At 40.4% G+C, this 26745-nt stretch overlaps 1 protein-coding gene across 2 annotated transcripts; it reads left to right on the plus strand.

The window, feature by feature from the left end:
- Positions 1–774: 774 nt before the first annotated feature.
- LOC135112087 (uncharacterized) lies at positions 775–24746 on the plus strand. 2 transcript variants are annotated; one of them, XM_064026036.1, is made up of 8 exons: positions 775–879; positions 14940–15126; positions 15621–15811; positions 16771–16980; positions 17704–17834; positions 18445–18595; positions 19975–20212; positions 20863–24746. In XM_064026036.1, the coding sequence occupies exons 2-8, from the start codon at positions 15023–15025 to the stop codon at positions 23858–23860; spliced, it is 4023 nt and encodes a 1340-aa protein (XP_063882106.1). In that variant the 5' UTR covers positions 775–879; positions 14940–15022; the 3' UTR covers positions 23861–24746. The 2 variants fall into 2 exon arrangements, with proteins under 2 accessions (XP_063882106.1, XP_063882105.1); XM_064026035.1 differs by lacking the exon at positions 775–879 and adding an exon at positions 12540–12742.
- The last annotated feature ends 1999 nt before the right edge of the window (positions 24747–26745 follow it).

Genomic DNA, 26745 nt, shown 5'->3' on the forward strand with positions numbered 1-26745 from the left:
ACACACACACACACAGTCTATACATGTCAGTATGGCAGAGGAAAAAAAAAAAAGGGAAAAAAGTGAATTCTCGAGAAAAGAAAAAAAAATCTTTAAGTGTTTTCGTGTATCGTATTGTTGCGATCATCATCATCATCACCATCATCGTCATCATCATCATTTGTCTGTTTTTTTTAGTAGTAGTGGTAGTGGTAATACTAGTGGTGGTGGTGGTGGTGGTGGTTTTGTTGGCAGGAGCAGATGGAGCGGAAGAACAGCTGTAGTGGTTGTTGACGTAGTGGAAAATATACATGTCCTGATATTACCTGGAAATTTGATCAGTTTTATAACCCATACTGCCAGAGAGAGAGAGAGAGAGAGAGAGAGAGAGTTCGGTTATACATATAGTGGTGGTGACAGAAGGCCCTTGATCAAATTACGTACCAACCTACCACACAACACACACACACACACACACACACACACACACACACACACACACACACACACACACACACACACACACACTAAGCAACCACTCCAAATAAGAAACTTCCCTTGAACCTGCGCCAATATTTCCCTCCTTTAGTGAGATTCCTTCCCTCCTTGGAGTTGATCTGCCTTACCTCCCTTGCTACACCCGGCGGGAGGGAGGGCGGGGGGCGGGAGGACATCAGGAGGACACGAGCAAACTTGAACCATTCCCGGGACACTCGAATGGTAAACAGTGGTAGTCGGGGGAGCGAGATAAGACGATAAGACGAGTGTGTGAGATAAAGTGGCGCCTTGTTATCGCGGAGTGCGGCAGGGTGACGATCGTCTTTTGTTTGTGTCGCGGGGAAGGAAGGAAGGGAGGAAGGGAGAGTTGAGGGTGCAAGAAAGGGCGGCTCCGGTGATGGGGTATAGTTATTGAGTTTGTTGTTGTTGTTTTCTTGGTGTGGATTGTATTTTCGTGTGTGTGTGTGTGTGTGTGTGTGTGTGTGTGTGTGTGTGTGTGTGTGTTTTCTCAATTTATATTTTATCCTCTAACAGCAACGTATTCTCTCTTTTTTTTATGTTGTTCTTCCTTTTCCTTCTCAAACTACTACTACTACTACTACTACTACTACTACTACTACTACTACTACTACTGCTACCCCTCTCATTCCTCTCTAGTCTCTCACTCTGAACAGTCTGAACAGCTCTCTCAACAGCTCGAACCCTTTGCTTATATCCAACATAGTGTGCTTTCCTGTCAAGCTTTAGATTATTCGCTTATTATGAACACAGCTATAACATTCCTACTTCTCTATCATCTACTGTACATGACACGAGTACATGAGGTGTCTTACAGTCTTGTAGTTATAATTCTCCTTTCTTGTGTAAAAATAATAGATGAATGAATAAATAGTGGTATAAAATATGAAGGAAACCATATCATGTAATAGTATAAGTGTGAATAGTTATTAGTATGATAGTATGAGTGTCTAGCCATCTCTCTCTCTCTCTCTCTCTCTCTCTCTCTCTCTCTCTCTCTCTCTCTCTCTCTCTCTCTCTCTCTCTCTCTCCAGTACCTTCTTTTCTTCTTTCCAGGTTTCCTTATCAGAGAGCAGACTCCTTCCCCTTCCTTCAGCTCCTCTCCCACTCTCCCTCCCCCCACGCCTCCCTCTCCCTCCTTTGGTGGTATTACTGCATCAAATGAGCTTCGTAATGCGTCCCACGGGTTCCCTTAAGGCTTGGTCGGCCACGGTCATTCTGCGAGCCTCCTCCTCTTCCTCCTCCTCCTCCTCTCCCATCCGCTTTTCGGTCCGGTCCTGTTCCATTTCGACTCAACTCTAACCAGCTTCCTCTCTCTCTCTCTCTCTCTCTCTCTCTCTCTCTCTCTCTCTCTCTCTCTCTCTCTCTCTCTCTCTCTCTCTCTCTCACCGTGAAGACAACAACAAAACCATAGAATGATAATTAAAACAGCAACCCCAATAAAAACACACATTGTAACACATTTTCTTCGTTTCAAATATCAGTAACATTTAGGTTCGTATTCTGAAGCGCTTTGCTCTCTCACCACGACCGTTTTCAAAGCCCACAGAGATGATTAGCCGAGTTCTCAAGAGTGTTTCTCCTGTTGATAACACAGGAATCTTGTTCATCTCTCCCTAGAACCTGAAAAATAGCCTCGAAAACCCGTGTCACTTCAACTAGAGCCTTTTGAACGTAGTGACGATGCGGTGAGGAAGTGTTTTAGAATATAGTGTGGTACCTCTTCCTCCTTAATCTGACTTACTTCACAGCAATAACGACATCAATAACAACGACTGAGAAACAATACCCTACAATTAAATATCCACAGTTAGGTAGGAAAGACCGCCACCCAAGTTTTTATATGGCGAGGTGTTATCACTGTGGGGGGCAGGGAAGGGGGGGAGGGTGTAGGTGGTGATAAATATCCCTATAAATAATGCTTCTGATACGAGCTAGGGATAGGGTGTGGTGGTGGTGGTGGTGGTGGCGGAAGGAAAATGAAGGAATGGATGGAAAGGAAAGGAGAGGACAGGAGAGGTGGAAGAGAAGGGAAAGGAAGGAAGGAAGGAAGGAGAGGGAAAGGAAAGGAAGCGAGGACAGGAGAGCAAGGAGGAAAAGGGAGAGAAAAAGGAAATAAAATGTGGAGGGAAAGGAAGGAATAGATAGGAAGGAAAAGAGAGGACAGAAGAGCAAGAAAGAAGAAGGAGAGGATGAAGTTCTAAAATGAGAAAGGAATGGATGGAAGAAAAAAAAAAAGGAAAAAAGGAAAATAAGCTGGAAGGAGAAGAGGAAAAATGAGTTTAAAGGAAGAGAAAAGGGAAAATGAACTAAAAAGGTGAGAAGGAAAGGATAGAAAAAAAGGAAAGGGAGATAGAAGGAGAACGAAAAAGAATACGAACTAGAAAGATGGGAAGGAAAGGAGACCACAGGAACGAAAAAGAAGAGGAGGAAAAGCAAAGAAAGACGCAGAAACTAGAAGTAGGAGAAAGAGACAGACAGAGAGAGAGGAAAAAAAACGGAATTTAAAGAAAGAGGAAAATAATAGTACATTGATAATATGATAGAAGGAAAAAAAGGGAAAAGTGGAGAAGATGGAAGTGTGGAATAATTGAGTGGAAGAATGGGTGGCAGGAATGATGAAGAATGAAGGGGAAGAAATGGATAAGATAATAATAACTGTGATGGAAGGATAGGAATGAAAGAACGGAACCAGGTAAAAAGAAAAGGAAGTAAGAAATAGGCGAAGAATAAAGGAGTGTGGTGAAGGGAAGGAAGGGAAAGGAAGGTAGAGGAGTGAGGTGGAATGATGGAAGGAAGAAGGACGAGAGGAAGAGACAAGGTGGAAGGGTGGAGGAGAAAGGAAAGGAATAAAAATAACATTGTATTCACCTTTCTTCTTCTTTATTTTTATTTATTTATTTTTTGTTTACTGTTTGTTTGCAGTTTATTTTGTATACGTTTTCCATGTTTTTTTTTTTTTATTGAGTAATTCTTGTGAGCAAATGGTGTTGATACTTTATTTGTATATTTTATTTATTTATTTGTTATGTTGAGTAGATTCTGATTAGCTTCTTATTTAATTTGTGTTATTCCATGTTGTTTCGTATCCTCTATATCTATGCGTTATCTTCTTTTCCTTTACTCTCTCTCTCTCTCTCTCTCTCTCTCTCTCTCTCTCTCTCTCTCTCTCTCTCTCTCTCTCTCTCTCTCTCTCTCTCTCTCTCTCTCTCTCTCTCTCTAAATTATCGCTACACCAGATTGTTTTCACCTTGGGCCAAGACAGATAAATATGCAAGTATGGGGTGAATCACAGAAGAAAACGTTAAAAGTTCAATTTTCTATGATGTACTTTGAGGAGTTGCTTATATAAATAGTTGAGACTATGAGTATGGGATTCATAACTTTTCCGTATTTTGTTTATTAATTTCAGTAAAATATTAGTGCAGATTTAGAGTTGTTTGTTCTATAAATACTTTTTATAAGAATACTGAATACCAATACTAGTACTGTTTCCAATATTAGACACAACAGTTGGTACTAATACTATTATTCCTTTTCTTCTTTCTTCTCTTCCTCCTCCTCCTTTTTCTTCTTTCTACACCTACAATAACAGAAAAAAAACTAATACTACTTCTACAATATCTCTTCTCTTTCTTCTCCTCCTGCTGCTGCTTCTGCAACTACTACTACTACTACTACTACTACTACTACTACTACTACTACTACTACTACAAGCCACTACTTCTACCACCACCGCTACCACCACCACCACTACCACCCAGGCTGCCCTCCTGACCCAGCTTAACCCAGCCGCACTCTCCCCGCAGCTCACATTACTTGACGGGTATTGGGTCACGCCTCGTTGGCTGCGGTTGACCTCAAAGGGGGAGGCGAGGTCATGGAGACAAAGACGTATTTGTTCTTTTGCCCAGCTTGAAACAGTGACCCTTTTTTTCTCGTTTTCTTTCTTTTTTCTTTTCTTTTTTTTTTAAGTCGGTGAAAAATGGTTGACAGGATTATTGCCCATTTTCTTTCTCCTTTTTTTTTTTCTGTGTGTGTGTGTGAATCTATTGTTATCATTTTTCCCTTTTTGTCTAGAAATGTTATGAAGAGAACGTAAATAAGAGAATAAGGGATACGAGCTCATTCCCTTCCTTCCTCCCCCCCGCCACTTTTTTTTTTTTTTTTTTCTTTCGTAAATTTTTCTCACTTTTTTCCTTTTTTTTTACAACTATTAATACAAGAACACAAATAGATATAGCATGTCTCCGTTATATTTTTCTTATTTCCTTGCGTCTCTTTTCGTAAGTTTTCGCGGTGTTTGCCAGTAACTTGTGCGTGTTTCTAGGAGCATTTTCCGTGGCCAGCGTTGTGTGTCAGTCTGTAGTGAGGGAAAAAATTTATGGATAGCTGAGGAGACAGTGACCATGGCTTCCCCTACCCTCCCCTCCCTCCTGCCCCCCCCTCCCTCCTTTCCCTCCATTCCTCCATCATCCTCTCCCTTCTCTTTCCCTTCCTCCTTCCCTCCCTCCCTCCTCTCCCTCCCTTACATTGACCATATGACACCCTCACACACACACACACACACACACACACACACACACACACACACACACACACACCTGAAATAAAAATTGAATGGATACAGAAAGGGCCAGAAGAATGTAGGGTCTATATATATTACAACACACACACACACATACATATACACACACACACACACACGAAAGAAAAATTGAATAGGGACAAAAGAATGTTTATATGACCATGTATACTACTACTACTACTACTACTACTACTACTACTACACACATACACACACAAGCAGGCCTAATGGTAGCTGTGTACAGTAGAAAAATATAATAATTAACCGCACTTAACATCATGTCCGAACCCACACAAGTTATTTTTCATTCCTCGCATTTCTTTCCTCACCCAGTACCCTTCTTTCCCTCCCTCCCACTCCCTCTCTCCCTCTCCCTCTCTTAATGGCCGGTTCCCCTCGATCCTTTAATTTGTAGAATGGCAATGAAACCTAAAATTTGTGGGGTCGGATAACGAATTTCCCTGGTGGTTCCCCTTAAGGGTCTTGTAAGGGTCGGCCACACACATCATTGCTGACTCGCTGACGCTACAAATGTGGACTTTATTTTATCCCCTAATTGAAGTTCCCAGGGCAGATAAAGCACGGGAATCCAGTTTAATTATCTGTGTCACCTAAGATCACTGGTTTTCTTTTTTTTTCTTGTCAGTTTGTTTTAATTTGTATTAGTGTAAAGGTTAATAAGGTAATTGTTTTCTTTGTGCGGTTTTTTTTCTTTTTTTTTTGTGGTTGGTTGACTTATCTTCAGCTTATGTTAGTTTAAAAGGAAAGTTATGGTTATTTATATATTTCGTTCGTATTTATTTTACGTTGTTATAATTGGTGGTGGTGGTGGTGCTGAATAATAATAATAATAATAATAATAATAATAATAATAATAATTTGTCATTGAAAGATTTGTCTGCACTTTTTTTCATCAAATTTTCTTATTGGAACTTCACTCCACTGATGATAACACGTTTGATTATTTGTTTATTATTCTTTCCGTCATCTGTATTGTAGGTTAAAAGAGTAATCATAATCTACTTCTCTCTCTCTCTCTCTCTCTCTCTCTCTCTCTCTCTCTCTCTCTCTCTCTCTCTCTCTCTCTCTCCAGTGAAGAGAAATCATAATCATAATAACACTTACCAACTACCAACACAGGTCTGCCACTCCCCTATCACACCCATCAACAGAAAACGGAGCGCATTTAGCTAAGTCCCCCCTGCGCAGCAAAAGTCCCCACAACATTCGCTCCGAAGACCAAGTAAACACATTGACAAAGGCTCTGTTGAGGTCTAGATGGCGAGCATTGTCTCCAGCCCACCCAGACTCGGCCTCCCTGCCTTCCTCAGTAGGCCTACCCGTGATATGTGGGCTGCGCGGTGGTAGTGGTGGTGGTAGTGGTGGTGAAGGCTATTATTAGGCAGTGAGAACAGCTAAGTACTGCCCTCCGCGTCTCCCGGTACTGCGAGGACGAGGAATAGGAGTAGCACAAGGGAACACAAAGGAAGAATTGGTAGCATCAGATCCGTTGGCCTTGAAAAGACTCATGACCTTTGCTATCTAATTCAAAGTAAGAGAGATAAAAGCGAAGGAAATGAAAAGAATAAGTAACACAAGGGAACACGAAGGAAGAAAGAGTAGCATCAGATCTATTGGCCCTTACTAAACTACCATAAGCTGTACTATTCAATTCAAAGTAAGAGATGTAGGATAGTAAGGACGAAGAAAACGAGAAGGAGGAGGAGGAGGAGGAAGAGGATAAGTAACAAAGGAACACAAACGAAGAACAACATCATACTTGTTGGCATATACAAGACTGTTTGTCGTAAGTTACTCTGTATAATTAAAAGAATGAGATACAAGACGTGAAAGAGAAGGAAAAGGAGGACGAGGAGACTAAGACAAGGAGGAGTAGGAGACCGAGGAAGACAAAGAGGAGAAAGAGGAGGGACGGAAGGGACACTGAGGTGGATGGGAGGGAAGAGGAAGAGGAGTAGGAAGACGATAATGACTTGAGTGAAGAATATTAGAGAAAGAAGGAAAAAGAAAAGAAGGGAAAACGAAGAAAAAGTGGAATGAGAACGAGGACGGAGGAGGAAGAGGAGGAGGAGGAGGAGGAGGAGAGCAAAGACCAAGAAAAGAAGAAAATGACAAGTAAGGAAGAAAAATTAAGCAAGAAATAGGCAAATTTTACGATGAGAAAGGAGACAGAGAGATCACAAGGATGAGGATAAGGAAGAAGAAAGATAAATAATGGAGGGGAAAGAAGGACAAAGAGAGGACAAGAAAGAGAAAGAGAAAGAAGAAAATACAAACGAATAGAAAAAGTTATGAGGGTAAAAAGAAGGACAAAAGAGAAGACACAGAAGAGGAGGAGGAAGAAGGAAGAGAAAATAATCGAGAAATAGCAAACGTGATTATAAGGAGGAAGGACAGAGAGAGGACAAGGAGGAGGAGGAGGAGGAGGAGGAAGAAGAAAAAAATAAGTAATCGAGAAATAGGAAAGATGATGAAGAAGAAGGACAAAGAGAGGACAAGGAGGAGAAGAAAGAAGAAAAATGATCGAGAAGTAGAAGGAAGGACAAAAAGATAATAAGGAAGAAGAGAAGGAAGAGGAAGAAGAAGAGGAAGAGGAAAGAAATGTGAATGAGTGGATGTTCAAGGCCTATCGTAATGAAGAAATAGGTGAGGCTTAATGGCTTATGATTAATAGGGAGTTAGATCCTATTAGTGAATATAAAGGAGCAGGTCACGGCCATTAGCAGGGCTGTGGGCGCCTCTCCATTACTCTTATGAAAGGTTTTTTGAGAGAGACCCGCGTTTCTTTTTTTTTTTTTTTTTTTTTGGTGGTGGGGGTGGATGGGAAATAATTTACGTTTTTCTTATTTTCTTATTCATTTTTATTTATATTGTGTACATTAATGGGATGTTTTTATTTATTTATTTATTTACTACATAATCATTTTCATTTTTTTTTTTTTTGTTCGATTGTTCAAATTTATTTTTCTTATATAATCTTGTCTCTTTATTCGTCCTTTATTATTATTTTTACTTGCTTGTTTATATTTCAGTTGTTTTTTTTTCATTTATTTATATTTGTTTACATACTGCCATTCTTAATTATCTACTTCTTTTCATACATTAATCTATTCGTCTTCTCTTCCTTAGGTATCGCAGTATCTAAAACAACTCATTATTTTTTTTTTTTTTCACTGGATGCTGTCCATTGTTAATCTTACCTTCCTTCTTACGTATTTCCTTTCATCGCCTCTTTCTCTTTCTCTCTTCCACGCCGTTTCTCTTTTGCTTTCGTTTTCCGGTTTTCTTTCCCACTGCTTTCGTTTCTCGCTATTGCTTCCCTTTCTCTCCACCCATATTCCTTCGCGTCATCATGCCTTCATCTCTTCCCTCTTTCTTTCGTTCTCCTTTGTTATACCTCCTTCTCCTTTCCTCACCCCTTCCTTTTCCTCCTCCTTCTCTATCTCCATATTGTTTCGTTCTCTTCCATTGTTACCTTATTCCTTCATTTTAGTAGTCATGTCTCCTCCTGTTCTTCCTTTCTTTCGTTCTATTCCTTCTGTCGTCATCTTTCCCTCCTCTCTCCCTCTTTCTGTTTTCTTTTATTATTATTCCTACGCTGTCTTTACATCTTTCTTTATTTTTTTCTTTCTCTTTCTTTCTTTCTTTCTTTCTTTCCATTATTTTGCCATTTCACTCTTTCCCTTATTTCTCTCTATTTTCTCTTTTTATTATTTCGTTATTATTATTATTTATTTTATGTTGTAATGCTTCCTTTTTAGTTTTATCGTCCTTTCTTCAACTCTCTCGTTCTTCGTCATTATACCATTTTCCTGTTTCCTCACTTCTTTTCTCTTTTTCTCTTCGTATTATTTCGTTATTTGATTTTTCCTTTGTTTTCTTGTTGTAATGTGTTAGTTTATCCTCCCTTCACCTCCTCCATCTCTTTCCTTCCTCGTTATCACGCCACCTCTCACCTTCCTCACCCCTCTTCCTTCTCTTTCTCATTATTGTAGTTGTTTTCATCATCACACTCTTCCTTGTTAGCTTTCTCCTTCCTTCCTTCCCGCTCTCCCTCCCACCCTCCTTCCCTTCCTTCCCTTCCCGCTACTTCTCGCCCTCCCTGCAGCTGTCCCGCAACGGTCCCCTGGTCTCCTCTTCTTCCTCTCAGCTGCCGGGACTGTCTCACGATCCAAGAGGGCCAGTTGCCACGCGAGAATAAATCGTGCTTAGAACCGTCTAGATATATTAAAGGTTATGTTTTTGTTTTCTGTTCAGTTTTCTATAGGTAATGCCTTGCGTACGTTTTCTTTGGTTGAGTTATTGTCAGTGTTGTAGTTTTTTTTTTTTTGTTTCTCTATGTTTTCCATTTAATTTATGTGTTATATGTGTTGTTTTCGTCTTTTTTTTCTTTTTTATACGTATATATATGTTTTTCCTTCTTTTCCTCCTTTTTTTTCAGTAACCCTTATTTATCTCTTCTTTCCCACGCTTTCTCAGTACCTTAGCCTCAGTACAGACTGTCGCTGTCCACCGTACCTTCACGCGGCGCCTCGCATGGCTCGTACACTCCCCAGTTTCCAGGTGACGTCACAACACTCACAGGTATTTCAGAAGCGACGGTGCTGGATGCTAAACGAGGCTCCTAAAATTCCTCTGCGCCCTTTGTCCACGCTAATCCCTCTGACCGCCTCCCCGAAACACATTCTCCTGCCTCAAAACCTTCTTCAGACGAACATAAATAAATACAAAACCTTAAATTCTAAGTCACAAGTCTGTCTCTTATTTCGGCTGTGTGGATGAACGATTAGATCTTATTTTTTTATACAAATTTTTCCGGATCAAATGTTTGCTGAGGGTGGATAAGCGATCGAGTCTGCTAAAGGAAGCTTCTCCTAAGACCCTGACCCTTCAGAACACGATTAGCTCCCAACGGCCGCAGACAGAAAGCTGAGTCCATTCAATGAAAAAAAAAAAAAATTGTTCGTTGTCAAAACACCTTTACAAAAAAAAAAACACTTCTACAAAAAACGTAACTTTTCCTATATTGAAAGTACGATAATTACACATTTTTATAGGGTCCATTATTCTTTTTATTCTTTTTTTATTGTTGTTCTTTCATCACATAAAGTTTGGGCAGAGTCTTTAGGAAAATATAGCTTTCTTTTTGTTTCATATATAAATTATCGTGTTATGACCTTTATATGAGCATTTATTCTTGAATGTAAGTGAATGCTGAAAAACACTCAATTACCCTCGTATTCTTCCACACACAACTTCCCACTTCTCCAAATATGCAGTAGCCTATGTTCCTTGCCCCTTATCTCTGTCCCTCCCGCTCTCCCTCCATTCCTCTCACCTCCACTCTCCTCTGATCACTCTCTTCCCTTCGTTCAGATCTCCCAGATTTTGCAGGTCTATTTTTGTCCCTCGACTTTACGCAATATTTCTCAACTTCTATCCTCATTCTTCTCTTCTTTCAAAAACTCACATTATTCACTGCCCTATGAAACCCTTGTGCATTTTCAATACGTATTTCTGACAGGTTTTCTACCTTGTTTCGTGTGAGATATGGAAAGGAGGGAGAGGAGAATGAAATATGAGAAGACAGAGAGAGAGAGAGAGAGAGAGAGAGAGAGAGAGAGAGAGAGAGAGAGAGAGAGAGAGAGAGAGAGCAAGAAGACGAGGAACCGACCATCGCCTCTATTCTCTAGTCACCGCTTCCTCCCAAGCTGCAACCGTCACTTCGCACCCTCCTCCCTCCTTCCCTCTCCTTCCTTCTGTCCCTCACCTGCCTTCCTCCACTCCCTCTCCCTCTCACTCCCTTCCCTCACCTCGCTATCTCACCTCACTTTAACAGAAGCGAATGATAGTAAGATATAGGGAGTTTAAGGTTAATATGTCAAGTCTCTCTCTCTCTCTCTCTCTCTCTCTCTCTCTCTCTCTCTCTCTCTCTCTCTCTCTCTCTCTCTCTCTCGTATATTGAAAGACTGTAAACTCTCATAACAACTGTTTTCAAACCACAGAAATTATTAATCTGGCTTTCATGGATGTTATATATTTTAATTCACGGTGCTAAACTACTACTGGAATCTTACAAAAAAACACCCTTGATAAACGCCAGTAGCTTCCATTAGTGCTTTTAGAATCGTCTGGAGAAGTCGCTGAAATGTTTAAGAGACCCCAGGTGTTCGAAACCTTGGAGTGCCTAAGGGCGACACGTGCTTCCTGTAATTATAGCCAACTTGAGCTCTTTTTTCTCTGGGTAATAATATCGGGGGAGAGAAGTTAGGTTTCCGCACGCAATGGGTGAGCTTATACGAGTATGTATAGACGAATAGGAGGTAAGATGTTTGAACACGCTGACTGTGATGGGGAGCGTAGGTATTTCCTGAAAACTTAACGTGGTGTGGAGTCATGATGAGTTTTGCGTTAGAGAGAGAGAGAGAGAGAGAGAGAGAGAGAGAGAGAGAGAGAGAGAGAGAGAGAGAGAGAGAGAGAGAGAGAGAGAGAGATTTCGTATGTTCTGCTTTGTTTCGTGTTAGATCTGATAGAAAGGAAAAATGAAACGGAAGAAATGATAGAAGGAATAAAACTTGTAAATTTGAGGAAAAACAAGAACAGAGAGAGAGAGAGAGAGAGAGAGAGAGAGAGAGATACATTCATACATTCATACATAACCATAACGTAACGAAATCGCTTCTGGCTGCCCCTGTTTGATTGCTAAGGGGCAGAGTACCCGTCCAGCCCCTTAGTAATGCCTCAACGGGAAGTCTTTCACGTGCCACAGCTCCCCCATTGCTCCCGTGCCCCCATTCCCCAGTTCTCCCTCTCCCTCTGTCCCTCCCCCATCCGCTCCATTGGTCCCTTTAACACAGGATACAAAAGGCAGGGAACCCAACGTCACCCGCAACCCTATTTCTTGTAGTTATTTTGCCCTCCTTCCCAGCCTTGTACGAGAGTAAGCTAACGTTGTACGAAGTCATGTATCATATGTTAAGTTTGTGGAGTTGAAAAAGGAATTACAGGTTGTTATTGAAAGTTATTAAAAGTGAGCGATGTTGGTTATAGAGTTGTGTATGTTGTTTTTAATTGATTTTTGCGTGTTTGTAGATGATGTAAAGTGTGTTCTTATGTTCGTATAGTTTTGTGAGCAGAAATAACGATTCGGTGACCTTTTAATGGGGTGAGATCAGTCATAGGAACGTGAGGACAAGAAGGTACTTTTTTCTCGCTGCTAAGGATGTAGGAACACCTGGTACAGGCTGGCCAATCTCATCCGCTCAGCCAGCCACTGATACACATTTATTTCACTATTACATAATAATTTACGGCTGTCCTCGTGTATTTTAGCTTTGCATTACGGATACGTATAGGACACTTTGGTTTCATTGTGTGTTTTATGGATGTTCATGGTAATTGCGTAAGGTAGTGTAGAGTAAACAAAAGTCGGTAGTGTTGGCAGCGGTGGTGGAGGAGGCTGGCTCAACGGTTTGATGGCGGGCACTTCAGATGGGTCTTGTGTCGTCCCCACACCCTGCCAGCCTCCTCCGAGGACTGATGGCAAAGTCAGGGAAGCCAAGATGCCCACCTTCACGATATTCGACAGCGTGTTCATGGTGACGTCCATGGTGACCTTCCTGGTGGACGTGGGCACAGGTGAGGCCCCTCCACCTGTACCTGGCCCTTACTATTGGGATTACGTGATTTTGTGCCCGCTGAGTGACTGAGTAACTTGGTTTCCTTGATACCTCACTCCATGGATCGAAGGACTTGTTTGCAGGAATTCTCAAGTTCAGAGAAGTGTGTGTGTAGTGCAGTGTTGGGGCGTCCGTGCCCTGGGTTCTGTGACGCCCACCCACCACCACCCGGTATCTGACGTGATGCATGCAAACCCTTGTCCCGCCTTACGTGAACTCTGGGATGTTTGTTAATGGTGTCTGTACGTCCTAATGGTGGGAAGGGTTTGCTGCCACGGTAATGCAGGGGACTGTTTGTTGCGCTGATTGCCACACAAAGGTACAAGGGATGGTTGGTGGCTTACTGGTTACCTTATCTGTGAAAAAAGCAGCAGCTCGTTTTTACACAGAAAGTGCGTCTGACAGCAGGACAATTACTTTGGTGTAGCCTTGTACACTACATAAGGGGACTGTGCTTTGATTTTAAGTTACTGTGTTTTATGCCCACTTGGGTTTTATAATCAGTTACAAGGGAATTTGAATAGCAGATATCTGGGTCCTTACTCAACTTTTTTATTTTTATTTTACTACACTACCTACAGTGTAAAGGAAGAGAAAGATGTAGTTTGTGGCTACTGTTGTTTGTGACAGTGGGTACAAATGTTCACTGGTGTGGTAATGTGTTGTGCATGTAGCAGGGGTGTGCCTCTGCAGACACAGCTTTGCATATTTTATCACCTTCCAAGACTAAAAATCCACAAAACTCATGGAATGTGCAGTTCTGCTTGTGCATAACTGAAAACGCAAACCAGTTCCGTGATTTTTACTATAAAGTCCATGAACAGGGGGATAAATCTTGGTAATATAAAGAATCAAGTCATTTGTAATATGAAACATTACTTAGGTATCCATAATGGACACCATAGATCACCCACCATCCCAGTCCAACTTTACTGTGACTTCCATTTTCTAAAATTAATTGTAAAGCAAGTTGTTTTTGTGACTCACAAAGTTGATTAATTTGTAATCATAGTGACATTAGTAACATCACCCAATTCTGTACATTATATTCATCCTGCCAGGAGTCTTTAACCAGTGTGAGTGCACTCAGACACATGTCATAGTCAGAGTTCCCTGCCAACAAGTCCACATTTCCTCTGAGGTCAGATTTGCCTTTTTTTGGGTTTTATAATATTCCAACCCTGAAAGAACAGGTTCCTGACATGATTGTATTCACAGAAATCCATCCATAAACAGAAAACTATAATTCCAAATAAAATTGGAATTCTGCAGTTATAGAATTTGTGGTTTGCAGAAGTGTTCACCACTAACATAATGCAAGTGTAGGCACTGTGGAGGCACAGGTTTGGTGCAGCACCTGTCAGATACTTTCAGTGAAGGCAGCTGTCAATCACATCCCAGCTCTCTTTAATTCATTGTTAGTTTAGTTCTTGCAGAACTGTACACTAATCATCTCTGGTGGTACCTTAGATTTTGATGGTCACTGACTATCTCAGTCCCTTGTAGTCTACAGTGGTGGTGGCTTATCTGTGCATGTTGTAAAGCATAATATAGTTTGGTTGTTGAATATTATCACAAATTCTTTTATTTCAGAGTAACAGCATTCTTTCTGTTTTTAAGTTAATTTTTAAGTGTTGGTAATGACAGCAGAATTTTTGTGTGGTATTATTTTTGCAAGCCTTAACAGACTATTGATGGGGATTCACAGGTGTAGTGTGAATTTGTCTCACTGAGACAGCTGGGTATCCATGAATAAGTGACACCTGATGCTGGACATAACTTTACATAAGTATGTTGTAGGGAGCACTCAGAGCTGCCTTGGTGCTGTGTGTCTGGTACTTGGGGATGTATAGTATATCCCCATAATTTTCCCATTTGACTTTAATTCCTGTTGGCTTTGGTTCTGTGACAGTGTGGTGGCTCAGCCCACCCAGCCACTGAGCATCAGTTACTAACATAACCGTGCCATAAATCCCTGTTGTCTAGTGTGGCTACTTGTGTAGCCACAATTCTCCCAAAGTGTTCTCACCTGTCATTTTGTGAGATGGTTGGCTGCTGCCTTGGGGTATTTCATCATTGCAATCATCTTGAGTGGAGTACCTAGGAAAAGGAGTTAGATAAGTAGACTAGAATCTGATTGTGTATTGTTGTTGCAGACTTACATTTGGTGGCTCGTTACTTCCTGGCTGGCTCGGTAACATGGGCTGGCCTCACTCTGTCCCTGGTGGTGGTGCCCTCCATGGTGGTGATGGTGCTATCAATCCGCTGGCACATAGCGGACAAACAAACCATCCCCAAAGTGTACTGGCTAGCCCACATCTGTCAGACTGGCATTATGCAGAGGTAAGAGTCTTCATGTGCAGCACTGCTCAATTTGTAAGCAACTGCTGCTTTTTTCTTTTCAAATGTAATGTGTAATGACTTCATAAAGGTGTCAATGTTCTTATTTTGTGAAGGTTTAACTTGATATTACTGACTTCACATTTAAAACATAAGATCTACATAGTTCATAGTTGTTAATGATTAAAATTTACCTCAAATGACATGAAATTTAATAAATTAAGGGGTGAATCTTTCTCAAACATTTTATTTGCAATTTTTTTAATTATGAGTAAAATAGTTTTGTTCATTGCTCCAGTCCAAGAATGCAGAATCTATACTCAGAAACAGAGAAGAAAAAAGTATCAAGGAATGCATTGAAAGGTTAAATGATGGATATCTGCCGTCATTTGTGATTTATCAGTCTTTTATTACTAACAAGTTTCAAAGAAAGTAGCTCATCCTTAAAGTCAAATAGTGTTTACTGATGTGTTGCTTCCATCCCTGTTGTTCTCCAGGTACATCCTCATGTTCCAAATGGGTCTGAAGGCACGCAGGAGTGGGGACCTGGAGGACTTTGATGAACTGTATCACCAGCAGAGTGACGTCTGCATGCTGAGGATGTTTGAGTCCTTCCTGGAGTCTGCACCACAGCTTGTCCTGCAGGTGTACATCATGCTGTCAGACCATGACTACAGCGCCTGGACTGGTGGGTGTACTCTGCTCTGAGTTATAATGGAACTTTGTTAATGGAATATTTGAATGCTAGCTGAGTGAATGCTTGGACAGATGCCTAAACAGAGAGAACATTGACCAGGACTGGAAACCCAAACAAGTGTCATTCCATATCTCCTATGCACCAGAAATATAAATAGAATGCTAGTACATATCTCACCTTTCCTCTACCTTAATCACTGAGTGGAGAATGGATTACAGCAAAATACTGAAAATTTATAGGCCTTCTGTATTTTCATTTAACTTGAAGTCATCTTGCCAGGGGGATGAATTTTTTACCTTTGACAAAAAATTTTACCTCTTCACTGGTGTTAATTTTAGACAGTTACCTTACTTTAGTTAATATCTACCTTTAGTTTTCACCCTTTGAACACACTGTAAAAGCATTCCAAAGATTCTTTTTCCTAGAGGTATTTACTCAAACTTTGGCCTATTTATGAAGAAGCCCATTGTATTGCATCCATAACATTTATATTCACTACCTACTCCATGTATTTCCTCATTATTGCATTCTTAATTATTTTATCCAGGTGAAGGATCATTCTCATCTAGTCTTTCCTGATGATCGCTCCCTGGCAGGATGGGCATGGATAGTCTACATTTTTTCCTACCTAAGAAGCACACCCTTCTCTTCTATACTCTGATATTCTGTCCTCTACTTACCATGAGATTATTTTGTCACACTTCCTGCATCCAGTGAATGGAGAAAAGTGTAGCCTTTGATATTCATGAAAAATGCACTCCTTTTTGCTTAATGCAATCAGGACTGTAGCATCTATTTGTAGTTGTTTGCCTGTCTCCAGTCATCACTGTCACCTCCATGATCTCCCTGACTTTTGATTAAATCACCTAATTATTAGCAATGGTTTGTCTGTAGAATTTGTCAACACACCTTGGCAATCATATCCACTAATGTGATTTACCCTTCCCCAGCCATCACAGCCTTCACATCCATGGTCTCCCTGGGCTGGGGGATTGCAGCGTACACCAAGGCCATGCGCAACACCCGCCTGGACAAGCACAAGATGACCGTGTCTGGACTGGTGCTGCAGACTATGTGGCGCGCCGGCATGATTGGGGCACGGGTGTTGGCCCTGGCATTGGTGGCTACTCACTTGGAGGGTTGGCTGCTTCTCTTTCTAGGTGAGTTCTGTAGTATTATTCCTAAGTCAAGAGAAGAGATTATTTACACAAACCACCTATAGATGATTGTCATTACACAGGAAATTCTATTATTGTAGATTTTATATATATACAATACTATATGTATATGTTACAGATTTCCATTATTTAATGCTCAGATTTGTATAGGCCATGGTATTTCTGATCTTTCTCTGATTTTATTGTGTTCTGATTGTATTTTCTCTTTTACAAGTGGAGACACGTTTTGGAATTCAGGTAAACAGGATAAAGTGTCGTATTGCTCTATGAAAATAACATAAAATTTTGAGTTGTATATATATATACAAAGCTTCAGGCAATGACATGCCTTGGGTCATGACTATCATTGCTTTGAATGTGTGCATGGATAGCTTTCTGCTGTGCATTTTTTTTTCAGCTGCTGTGTGATATTGTGATAATTACTGCTGAATGCCAAATACAGAATATACTATTTTCCTTACTGGTAGTTACATATTACAAGCAGTGCAATAGGAATATAAGCAAGGAAGGTAGCAGTCAACTAAAATAGTTTAAATTAGGTTAGGTTAGCTTATCTTATCTAACCTAACTCAATCTGATCTAACCTTACCCACACCAGAAGTACCAAGGGCAGCTGATCTTCATGTGATGTACTAACTCTTTAGTGGTGAGTGACCTTGGCCTAGGTGAGTTTGTTGGGTAATGTGTGTTTCTGTCTCCTCGCAGCCCTCCACCTGAGTGCCATGTTTGTGTGGGTGGTGAGTCAGAAGACAGGCTTCAGTGCAACTCAGTGGGAGGAATTCATCTTTAACTTCATCATGGCTGTCACCTATTGCTTTTGCTTCTTTAACCTTCGGGTGAGTGCTGATTTATTTGAGGCTTTGGCAATATTGTAATATTTTATTTCTAATGTACTATACCTATACTACTGGACATTCAACATGTGGCATGGCATCCAGAGAAAAGTATAATGCAGGAATAAGGCTAAGGCTTAGTTGATGTAGAAGGCAGGTCCCACTGCCTCCTCCACCCTTTTAGCAGGGCAGCTGATTCTCACACTTGTAAAGTTCCTGCGACTTCCCAAATTTAATATTTATGATATTTTTAATCACCTCATCAGTTACCCTTGCCCCTAAGCTAATTTTCTTTAATATCAATAGGAAAACAATAATCATGTCAAAGTATTATTCTTCAGAAAGGTTGAGGAAACAAATTAACATATATTATTTACATAAATGCATATTCATAAAACTGTCTTAAAAATCCCCTCAATTCAAGCACTCAGTCTCTGCTAGCACCTCTGTAGGTTTCTCTTAATTTAGTAAACAATCGGTGATTACTCATAATGGTATGATTTATAGTATCCTATACATTTCACATCTTTAATTTAGTTGACCTAACCTTGACTAATCTTCACACTCCTGCATCCCATCCCTCTCCCTCCTAACCACCCCCTGCATCACTCAGGAGGGACACTCACGCTGGAGGATGGCAACCTTCTACCTGGTGGTGATGGCGGAGAACATGGCCTGTTTGGTGATCTACTACTTCTATGGCTCTCATACACTGTGGCTGAAGTACGCTACTGTGGGCTCAGTCTGTGGCCTCATGCTGCTTGGTGAGTATGCTAGCTTCTTGAAATTATTGTATTAAGTTTATTTGTGTCTTTTGCATATAATTTTTTGTCACAATTAAATAGTATTTGTCAGCATGAATGTGACACCTGTTAAAGTATTTTCATATTTTTTATCCCTGATTCCTTATTCAAGGTGCCTCATTGTTCCATTGCTTACTTAAATTCCTAAATATTTTATCCTGGCATCTCTCCATAGTTTACTGTTATGATGAGGCAAAGTAGGGAATGTTTTTAGCTTGATTTTCGTGTCTCTTTCCAGTCCTTCTAATAGCAACAATTTCTCTTAGATCTTTAGAGCTGAGCTTTTTTCTTTTTAACATATTTTGGGCTTTGTCAACCTCCCTTTGTCCTGTAAGTTGATTATGTTGGCTTTAAAAATTCTCAAAGCAGAGAGTTTGGAATCCCCTTCCCAAGAAATTTTGTATTCCTGTGAAATAAGAGGGGAACAGTGCTTTTCCTGCTTTTTATTTTCCTAGTTTATGATATTACTTTCTTTAGTATTATATTTTATCTTTTTCTTATTTACATTTTTGAGTGCTGCCCTGCATTTCTGTAAAAGGTAGCCTTGTATAAAGACAATATGATATGCATATACATGTTTTATAGAATCTAAAACTTTTTCTAATGATACTTAATCTCCTTTCACTGAATCTGTGACTTGCATTTGTTATAGAATGCTTTTTGTTGTCGTCTGTGACTGTTTCCATGCTTACATCATGCCTAGCATTTATTTATTTATTTATTATTGTTACTATTATTTTTTATTGTTTTATTTATTTATTTATTTTTATTTATTTTATTTATTTATTTATTTTTTTTATTGATTTATGTTCTTATTTAATAGTAAGGTATATATGTTTATTTTGTTCAAAGAAGGACAGCTGCTCTTTAGGTTTAATTTCCAGTATTTATAATTCTTTGTGAAGAAGCTGATGATCAAGCATCCACAACCTTTTGTCTGTTGTCTGGTTAGCAGTACTGACTCCACAATGGCCAGGCTTCTGGTAGCATTACTTTTCTTAACAGAACCTTGGTAGCCCAGCTTGACTGTTATATCCTTATACATCTAAGTTTTCACTGTGATCTGACATATATCTTGAGTTTCCAAATTGTATTCTTTGTAATAGAATTAGATTCTTTTGCCCTCTCTGAAATTGTGTGTATATTTTATCCATTCTCCATAACTTTGATTTCAGTTTTTTGTTGAGATGTATTAGGAGGAATGACACTGTTGTCACTATATATGTAGGTAGTCACAGCATGTCTGTACCTTCAGAGCAGCAATGTCTTGACAACATACTATATGGTATTGTACATGAACTTTATGTGTGAAAAATAAAGATTATAACTTTTCTTTGCAGGTTTGTCGTGTATGTTGCTGTATTATCGCTTCTTGCATCCGATGGGACCTCTCAATCCCTTCAAAAGTAAGAAAATTGGAGACCTTGAGGAAGGAGGTAAAGCCACCACACAAAAGCCACAATCTTCATCCTCCTCCACTTCCCCAAGCCAGGGTAAAGCAAGAAACCTCAGGCACAAGGTGTCAATCAGGAGGACCTTCAAGTCACTGTATCCTGTGGACAACAACACATCCTTCAGGTGAAGTGTTGTGCTGTGAGGTGTATTATCAAGAGCTTTTGTGCTCTGTAGTGTATATATATTAATTTTTGGTGACTCGGCTGATGATGTTTTAATATGCACAACAATTGGTAAGCCTGCCTCCTTCACTTTCACTGTGCTTAGCATTTTCCTTCATTCTTAAATTCTATGATGTATTGAAAATCTACCAGGTATCAGATTATGAAATGCATTGTCACCAGATCAGAGGACTTGAGATTGAAAAAAAAAAAAATCAACACATTGGAAGTGAAGTAGACCAATTAAGTGAATTTTGACCATGAGTGTGTCAGTGAACAGCCTTTTAATTTAATATTTTATTTAAAAGTTATTCACTTGTGTAATAAAAGAAAGTTTTATGCTTATTGATATAGGTATAATTTTCAAATGACAAAGTTTTGAGCATAATATAGAACCCAATATAAGGCTTTTTTTTCATTTTCCCTTGTGCTATATAGGATCACATGAAGATCAGCCTCCTCACCTGTTTTTAGGTTGATAGATTGTTATGTTGCCTAATCTAATCTGATCTAACCAAGCATCATCCACTCAAAAGTAAATGTGGTGGCTAATCTTCACTTGGTCCAATATATATTTATACAATTATTAACATACTGCATTGATCATTCCAGTGTGTTGTCCGCTCAAGGAATTAGTTTAGAGAGTTCCCCAACCACATCATCTTCATCCCCTGACACCTCCATACCTCAGCCAGTCTACCAACGGCCTTCAGGAACTATGTGCTCAGTGCAGGACCTCCTGGCCAATGTGTCCTGCACCAGTGACTATCAGGCTTTTGAGACACCAGGGAAAGCAAGATCTCATAGCACTGGAAGTGAAGAACTCAATGGCACCAGTGAGGAAGGAGCACCTGTTATAGAAGCCACACCTCTCAGTCCTGGTTCCTTTGAGAGAACTGTCACTCGAGAGCTTGACTTCAGACTATCAACATCTGAGTTTCAGCATGAAGAGAAGAACTCCAGCTTAGATGAAGTAGGGATGGGAGATTGTGAGGGTAAACCTGCTGTAGATGAACAGAAAGAAAATCAAGCAGGGGATAGGGATGAGGTATTGGAGGTTGGTGATGCAGATATGTCTAACCAGAATCACAAAGCTATTAATGCAAATGAAGTTGTAGAAAAAGACACAAATAACAGTCCAAATACCTCACCTCAGCCAAACAGGAACAAGAGTAACACATCAAGCTTAAGGAGAAAGAGTGATGGTCCAGCATCATATTCTAGTCCAAACTGTGTGGGTCTTCCCCTGCAGAACAAATGCTCCAGCCACACCAGCCTCAACAGCTTCAGGAAGAACGAAAGTCACCGCAACAGTGCCAGCATCCTCAGGACCAGTGTGAGGAGAAAGGGCTTTACCTCATCCGAGACTGACATCAGGTTGACCTCTCTACCTCACATCACCACCAGCACCATCAACATTACCTCAAAGTCCCACCATACCGGTAATGACACTTGTGATGAGACGGCTCCACCTCCTCCCCATGTGCCTAATGTAGAGTTGGCAGTGATAGACAGGATGCACATCATTGAAACAGAGTCTTCAGGTGTGAGTTCTGACTCCCACTCAGACTATGAGAATATATATGAAGGGAAAGATGATCCAAGGAAAACTCTGCCTCCCAAACCTGCAAACTTAGTGGTGCCGACTCTGGATGACACACAAACCACGCAGTCCTCTGTCCCCCATGACTATGAGAATATTTGTGCCATCAACATCAACAGGGAGCTGGGTGTGAGGCACTGGAAGACTTACTCTGACATTGAAGACAGAGTTCATGACTACAGCACATACAAGGAGAGACTAAGGCTTCTGGATAGCACCTTGGCCTCCAGTTATTGTTCTGAGGCTAACAGCACCCTCAGAGCACACTTGCGCAGGTCCCTGAGTGCTCCTGATGACTGTGAGTCTGTGTTGTCCAGGTCCCTCCCAGACCTTAGTGCTCTTAGGCTGGAAACTTGCCTGGAGGAGACTGAGCCAGAGGAAGAGATCTGTGCCTCCCCAAATACCAAAGAAAATGAAAATAGACTGATGGAAGTTTTGGACCGCCTAAGGGCTACCAGGCCTCTTAATAAGTCAAATTCAGTTGATTACATCCCTAACTATGAAACAATCTGGGTTGGGGATGTGGAAAAGCCAGAAAAAGATGAGAGCTCATCTCTGGCTGCCTCCTGCACCAGTAGGTCCTCCCTGGTAGTGACCATTGGTGATGTGAGAGAGAAGGAGTCCTTATGTAATCTTTATTACTCCACCATGTCTGACCTCTCCTTTAGGTACTATAGTGAAAGGATGCGGAGGAACTGTTCTGCTGGCTCAACATCCTCCCACAGCACATCCCGCAACAGCTCTCGGGAGATGACGCGTGCCATCTCTGTCCCAGATAGCAAGACGCTTCTAGAAGTGAGTGAATTAATAGAAGAGCAGCGGAAACTGACACAAGAAGGGCAGATTGCAGATCAACGGCAGGCCCTAGGAGCTGCTGCCCTCAGCACCCCTCATGTATACAGCCAGGCCACACCAGTGAGGGGAAGCCAGTCAGCTCAGCCTCAGCCACGCCGCAAGTTTTCCATGTTGCGGGAGAAGTTTGAACACCCCAACTGGACACCCCTCAAGTCACCCCTCAAAAGGAGACAGTCAGCTCAGAGAAGGAACTCCCTCCAAGACCGCACCAGCCGGGCCTTACAAGCAGGCATGAAGGTGTTCAGGCGGCCCAGAGTTCATGTCATAACGCCAAAGAAGGAAGAGGGCAGCAAGGACACTCCACGCCTCAAGAGTCCCTTCAAATCCAAGACACTCACTCCAACCTCAGTCACCATTAAGAGGAAAGGTGAGACTCCCATAGAGGTGAAAGTAACAGCCAAGGGGGAGGTGGAGACTATCAAAGCAACCCAGAGAACCCCACAACTCAGAACACCAGTTGACACCAGGCGAGTTGGTGGAACTCCAAAGACAAGCACCCCTGATGAAACCAAGCCAGCCCCCAGGAAAGGCCCGGCAGCTGTCGACCCTAAGATAAGTAAGTTGAATGAGGGTCCCAAAACAAGCACGCCAGAAGGAAACAAGCAGCTGCCACAGATGAGCATTCTCAGTGCTGTGTCAAGTGTTGTTGCATCACCTGACACCACACAGGTTCGAGTACCTCTCTCTGAAAACCACTACCTCAACAGAGTCAGCTCCAAGACTCTTGCCATGCAGGTCAACAAGGAATCAGAATGCACACAGAGGAGCACCCAATCAAGGAAGAGCTTTACAAACCTGCGGGTCCAAAGATCACCAGATGGGGATGAAAATTCCCAGAACAGAATCAACCTAGTCCAACCTGCAGCAGGAAGCAAGGTGTCCCAGAGTCACCTGGACCTCAAGGCCACTCACTCCTCTCCTGTTGGGGGCCACAGGTACTCTGGAGGCCAGGCTATGTTTTCTGGAGCCATTGGGTTGCCAAGACTTCAGCCAGAGCCCAGAGCAACCATTGTGAGTGTGACTGATGTGTCTGATCCAGCTCACGGTCAGCACATCAGTCACATCGTCCTCTCATCTCCTCAGTCACCCAAGATTAACATGCAGAAATCAACATTGTCCCCAAATTCTAAAATATTTTCTAGAAGGATATAGAATGGAGAGAATTTTTTGGATCTCTTGAAGATTACCCATCCAAGCTACACCTAGTGCACTGGAATGGGTGATCTTCATATGATCCAAACATTTTTCCTTTTGTAGGTGACTTGTTGCCCAGGCTACCAGTGTAGCAGTTCTCTTCTGTTTCTGTCATGTTGATACCATTCCCACTCTTCATACCAAATAATGTCTTAGGAACTTGCTCCTTAAAGGATTTTGGTGAATTACTTGAGTCTCTCTCTGGCAAATGAACATATATTTTTATGGTAACATTGTACTGTTATGTAGTTAATCATTTATGTTGCTGTTTGTCTAACATAATACAGCAAAACTGACATGTATAACCCAGTTGTTTTCCTAAAAAGAACTATATTAACAATGGTAATGATACTTATAACAGTGAAATATACATTGTTTCCAGAAAATACAGTTTTGTCTTTCAGAGTGAGATAATGTAATAATGTGACTGCTGGTGTTCAGCAGACACCCAGTGAGTGGAGCAGGTGTGTCCTTCTCGAAGACACTTTGAATCGTGCTCCTTCTATTTTCTTTAAGATAATTATGAAGCAGGAGCCAATGATTACAGTATTATTAAGGCTTCTGTCAATAACATCTCTTAATAACTTTTAAGGCATTACTCAACCAAAGCTAATCATTGTATATAATCCATTTTTATATATATTTCTTGCCAGTAGTGTTCTATCTAGAATCTCTAAATACTCAGATATCCTCATGGATGAATCAAAGTTTTGTTTCCTCGGAAGTGTACTTAACCAGTGATATGGTGCAGAGGTGCCCTGCGAGGCACCATGCTCTGCTCATCCCACCATAGATAGGTTTATATGTAAATTTGTATATAAAACAAAATAAATGACTTTAAATACCTCAGTGTTATATTTGACAATCTGTTATGAAAATTTGTAGATACAAAATTCTGCATATATTAGCAACATGTATTTGTGTATCTGAGGCATCTTCTTAAGGACTCCCAATGCAATGAGTGCTTTTGAAAGTCCATTCATTATTGCCTCTCCATTCCCTCATTGCATGCACTACCTCTTTGCCTCATGTCCAGCAATCAGTTCTATTTTACTGAAGAGGACAATAGCATGTCTTTTTTCTTGGATTTGTTTTTGCCCTTGGTTTGCTTCCTTTGTGCACAAAGCAATGATAATGATGAATAGATAGATAAATGAAAAGGATAAACTGGTTAGTTATTAGTGCTTCTAAGAGTGTTTCCGTGATTCTGGTGATCACTTTAACAGAGATTCTGCAGTGTCATTGAAAAACAATCATGAGAACCTGACTAATTATCTGTGACTGAAAATTATCTCATGAGCAAGCAAAACCTTTCCAAATACAGACCCTAGCTGTTTATTAATGATAATGTAATGTGTAGGTGATATGTGAATATGAATGTATTATGATGTGTACCCAGGAAGAATATCTGCAAGTATGGTTTATGTACCCATGCATGATAATGTGATATGGGTTATATTATGAATGAATAGTATATATATCCATGCTTGATTTAAGACTATATGATGAAACATTTCTGTTCCGCACCACCACTACTTTCAAAAGACTCTAATTGAAGTGACAGATTTTTAAGGATGTTTTTTTATGGTTCTAGTGACATATTACATTTCTGCATTATTAGCAGGAGAAATACACTTGGCTAGTCATCTCTGTTACCTTTGAAAGTAGTGGTATTTAGAGAACAAAGCACTGAAGTGACGGAGTTTTAAGGGCTTTTTTTTATCTTATTTTATTTATTTATTTATTTTTTTTTTTATGGTTGTGGTGACAAATTAACAAGATTTCTACATTATTAACAGGAGAAACTCCACTTGAGAACTCGGTTATATAATCAATTCTGTTCCCTTTGGAAATAGTGGCAGTACGAACAGGGCGTTTCAGAATTCCGGCCTTTGCAATGTGTTAAGTGTGTGTGTGTGTATGTGTGTGTATATATATATATATATATATATATATATATATATATATATATATATATATATATATATATATATATATATATATATATATATATATATATATATATATTTATTTATTTATTTATTTATTTATTTATTTATTTATTTATTTATTTATTTTTTTTTTTTTTTTATTTATTTATTTTTTTTTTTCCAGTCAACCATTACTCCGTTTCACTTGGTGTGGCTGCAACGTTGCGCCTCATGCACCCGCCCCTCTTCCCTCCCCACCACGCCCCACCGCCTCACTGCTCCTCACCCCACCATCTCCCTCACTTTTCCCCACACTATAACCGCGCCATACCCTTACAAGTCTCATCTTGTCCCAGCGACCTGAAGCTCTCCAGTGATGAATGTAACACGTAACTTTTAATGGTGATTACAGCTCTCTCTCTCTCTCTCTCTCTCTCTCTCTCTCTCTCTCTCTCTCTCATCATTATTATTTTTTCCTTATTATTTCTGTACAGTTAAAAGCTTGAGATTCTCGAGATATTTATGCACTCAATTGTTTCGTTGTTTATTATTTATTTTCATACAGGTATATATTAAAAGTAGCAATGTGTAATGATAATCGTGTATCGTAGCAAAGTGTTACTATGAGTAGGTATGAGGGGAAAGCTTTCGGTGTTGGCTTATTATTTCAGCAAAAGGAAAATGTCATGGGTTATTGTAGAATCGGTAACGAACAAAATAAAAAAAAAAAAAAAGTTTGTAATTGTCACTGGTTATAGGAGTGAAGTGAAACAAGTAACCATTGTTTGTAATTGATTCAATATTGGGAAAGTAGGTGTATATTTAAGAATAAACACCAGGAGACAAATAAAGAAGGTGTCAGATTTAAGAATAAATCTCAAGAGACAAATGAAAAAGACGATGACGAACTGA

This window comes from Scylla paramamosain, chromosome 23 (genome assembly GCF_035594125.1).
Source record: "Scylla paramamosain isolate STU-SP2022 chromosome 23, ASM3559412v1, whole genome shotgun sequence".
Taxonomy (NCBI): Eukaryota; Metazoa; Arthropoda; class Malacostraca; order Decapoda; family Portunidae; genus Scylla; species Scylla paramamosain.